This window comes from Chanos chanos, chromosome 6 (assembly GCF_902362185.1).
Source record: "Chanos chanos chromosome 6, fChaCha1.1, whole genome shotgun sequence".
Taxonomy (NCBI): Eukaryota; Metazoa; Chordata; class Actinopteri; order Gonorynchiformes; family Chanidae; genus Chanos; species Chanos chanos.
Genome location: NC_044500.1, coordinates 28,481,143 through 28,484,680, shown reverse-complemented (window position 1 = coordinate 28,484,680; position 3,538 = coordinate 28,481,143). Strand labels below are relative to the sequence as shown.

General features: G+C 40.4%; 1 protein-coding gene across 1 annotated transcript; it reads left to right on the top strand.

Annotated features, from left to right (window-relative positions):
* Positions 1–894: 894 nt before the first annotated feature.
* npffl (neuropeptide FF-amide peptide precursor like) lies at positions 895–2,533 on the top strand. Its single transcript, XM_030778222.1, has 3 exons — positions 895–1,044; positions 2,101–2,222; positions 2,413–2,533. The coding sequence occupies exons 1-3, from the start codon at positions 895–897 to the stop codon at positions 2,531–2,533; spliced, it is 393 nt and encodes a 130-aa protein (XP_030634082.1).
* The last annotated feature ends 1,005 nt before the right edge of the window (positions 2,534–3,538 follow it).

The window sequence follows — 3,538 nt, the reverse complement described above, 5'->3', positions numbered from 1 at the left end:
TAATCCGGCTAAATTTCTCTGTTAGCGTCAGAGACAGTGCGGTGGTCTCCCACAGGGCCTCATGACTGTGGACAGTGGTAATGGGCACAGTGAGAAATGGATGTGAATCATCAAATCATCCAAAGTCATCAGACTGCTCTACGTGGCATTTGAACTTATGGACACCTGCTATTGAAAATAAACCTTTATGAGTGTATGTGTGTGTGTGTTTGTGTGTGTATGCGCACACATCTTGACTGGTTTGTGCATGTATATATATACATACATATATAACTTCATTTTGCAAATTGAATTTTGATTTGTGCTTGTTGTATTCATTGCATCTTTCAAATCTGGGCATATGAAAACATTTTTAACCATCTAATTGGCAAAATGACACAATAAACAGTTTGTAATAGTTCAGGCTATTGGGAACAGATTCCCTGTGACTCAATAAGCGATAGAGAAGATAACTAGTACGCTGGCCTACAGCCCTCCATTAGATTCTACACTGATGGGATTTAGCTGTTTAATACATCTAAGTGTTTGAGTGTGCATGTTCCTATGGGTCACATAATGGTTAGCCACAGACACCACCAATTCCCCTGTCTTGCTAAATGGAACAACGGCAAGCAGCACTTCCTCCCACCAGTACTCAAACTCTTTATCCATCCTCCTCTCCGTCCCAAGAGAACCAGTTTGGGAGAACGACAGGGAGTATATAAAGTCCACCACAATCGGTCATTATAGTGGTTAGATCAGACTGCACTGGAAACAAGTCAGAACGCCCTTTTGAGTTGCTGCATTAGCCTTTGCCTAAGCCTTAAAATTGCTGTATATTGAAGTACGTTTAGGTGCTTAGCCGTGCAACTTTAGTAAACTGAGCTAATTCATCATTCTGAGGGATCAAAGAGAATGGATGCAGGTGTGTGGTTCACTTTGTTAGGTCTGCTGCTAGCTATGGCTAGTATGGGCCACTCAATCCAAGGGGAAGGTTTGCTGGAACTTAGTCAACAGCCGCCAAGCGACAGCGAGGAGAACATGGTTGAGAGACTAGGGACATCGGTAAGACTTTTCCTTACTTCTAACCTGTTGCAACACCAGACATCTGCTTCTGAGAGACAAACACCAAACACCCAGTGCCGTGTGGAGCTTTTCTGTGGAGGAAAATTTTATTAGTGGAGCACATTCACATGTTATGGTATAAGTATGGCATAATGATGGAACATTCATTTTTTGCTGATGTTTTTCATTTTCTTAAACTTACATTTAAATTTTCATCAAATATCTTTGATGTTTGACTTGTAAACAATCATTTTGTGAACAGGGTTGACTGTAATTAAGTGTGCAGCTCGGTCACACTCAGTTTGAAAGCCCTTCTGTCCAGTATCACACACACACACACACACACACACATTATTCAGCTGAAACGTCAGGATGACCAAGAAAAGCTCTTCAAAACAAGAGAAGCACCACTTCACTCAGAGCTTTCACAAACACTTATCATGTAGGAAGGCAGGAACTGACAAACACCAGAACAACAGCAGCCTATGTGTTTGTTTTAACCATGGGACATTATGTAAAGCAACCTTTGTGTAGAAGGTCTATTCTTGTTAAATTAAAACAAAGGATTATTATAAGATCAGAACATTGTAATCATGTAGAGTAAGTTACAGGCTACAGTGATATAATTATGGCTATAATGCACTGTACGATTTACTATAAGCATGTATAAGAAGTTATAGAATGTTATCGATTGTTAATCAGGCATCATGTAGAGAACACTGAGTCAGCACTTTTGATTATAACACAAAAAAGAAAGAACGAAGGATATATGTATTTTGAAAACAAGCTAGTGTGCATAGCAAATGTCAAAATTAAGAGAAATTGGCACCAAAATCTTTGTCACTGGCCAAAGTAACTTTTTCCTCTACTGGACATATCTCATTACTGAAGCAATGAATGTGCACATGTGTGATTATCTTTGTGTGTTACAATAGGAATTGTGAATGTGTATATGTGTGTTACAACGTAAGTGGTGAATATGTGTATCTGACGTTATCTTTGTGTCTTATCACTTCGTTTTTTAGTTGAATGTGTCTATTGTGGTGTTTGTTGTAGGAAACTGAAGATCCAACTGCTCATGTTCTGGAGGGGCGTCTGTTGGTAGCCATGCTTCGTTCACTTCTTCAGGACTCTGAGAGAAACGCTCGCAGCCCCTCTGTCCTCCACCACCCTCAGAGGTGACTGAAACGTACTTTTCAACTGAGCTAAAAACTGACCAAAAACTGAACTAATTCACTGGGCCAACACCAAGACGTTGTATTCAGGAGGCTTGGTTAACATACAAATAATATTTGTTAAAAAAAAACAAACAAAAAAACAGTAACATAAGTTCTTTGGGAAAATGACATTTTTTGTGATGTTGTCCAGGTTTGGTCGCGGTACTCGCGGAGGAACGGCGGGAGAAGAGAGGATACAGTCTCGTGACTGGGAAACGGTTCCCGGACAGATCTGGAGCATGGCCGTGCCACAAAGATTCGGCAAAAAGTAGCATACACCTGCAGACGTTTCAGCTTCAGAAAGATTACGCTCACCAAACCCCTCGGAAAGACAGACAAATAATGAATGAATAAATAAATAAAATCTCCTCCTGTGTATTTAAGTGTAATAGATTGTGTTTTTTTCCTTCACCTGCACCACTTTGATCCGTTAGGTCTGACACTTCGAGCGCGCCCATTTCTAAATGTCTCGTTTCAACTGCGCTCCTGCTTCACCGAATTCTAGTGAGATGATTCAGGACTCTCTTTTCTCTACGGAAGAATTTCAGGTTGATTTCAGAGGAGTACTGTGAATACTAATACATACTTTTTTGGGTAACGTCTCTCTGCTGCTGCTGCTGCTGCTATTCGCCCAATAATAAAAACCAATGGAGCTTCTCAAGTGAGGACTCTCCACCGACTCTTCCTTGATTGGTTTCTCAGAACCAGCGAACTGACGACACGTGCATGGCGAATGAAGTGATTGAGTCCGCCATCTCCTATTTAAATCGTGCTGAAGTAGATGTATTGAGGGGATTATAAAACAGAGTTTGATGACTGGTGATACTGATACCCAACAAGCTCTCCAAGACATCCATATTAAGGGTAATTTTATCTCTCATAGAATTTGTGGTTACCTTGGTGACAGATGAGTGAGTAGTGCCGGCGCCCACGCACATGTAGTTCAAGCTCACGAAGTGGACGCTGACTGAATTTGAAAAACAGGGAGGAATTTATTAGGAGCTGATTAGTAATGAATGAATGTGATAGGACACTCTCATAAACCACAGCCTGAACTTACCACTTTCCCTTTTGGTTAACTCAGTTGGATAAGCACACCATTAAAGATGTCACATTTAGAATTACGATCATGGAATTTTATGAGGTACATCGGAGTTAGTGGAAGTATTAATTAAAAACGACTTGCCTATTACCAGCAGACAAAAATGTAACCGAGAAAGTAATACTAGCATGGCTGTCAATGAGTTATTATCGTTCAATATGTTTTCTTCACATCA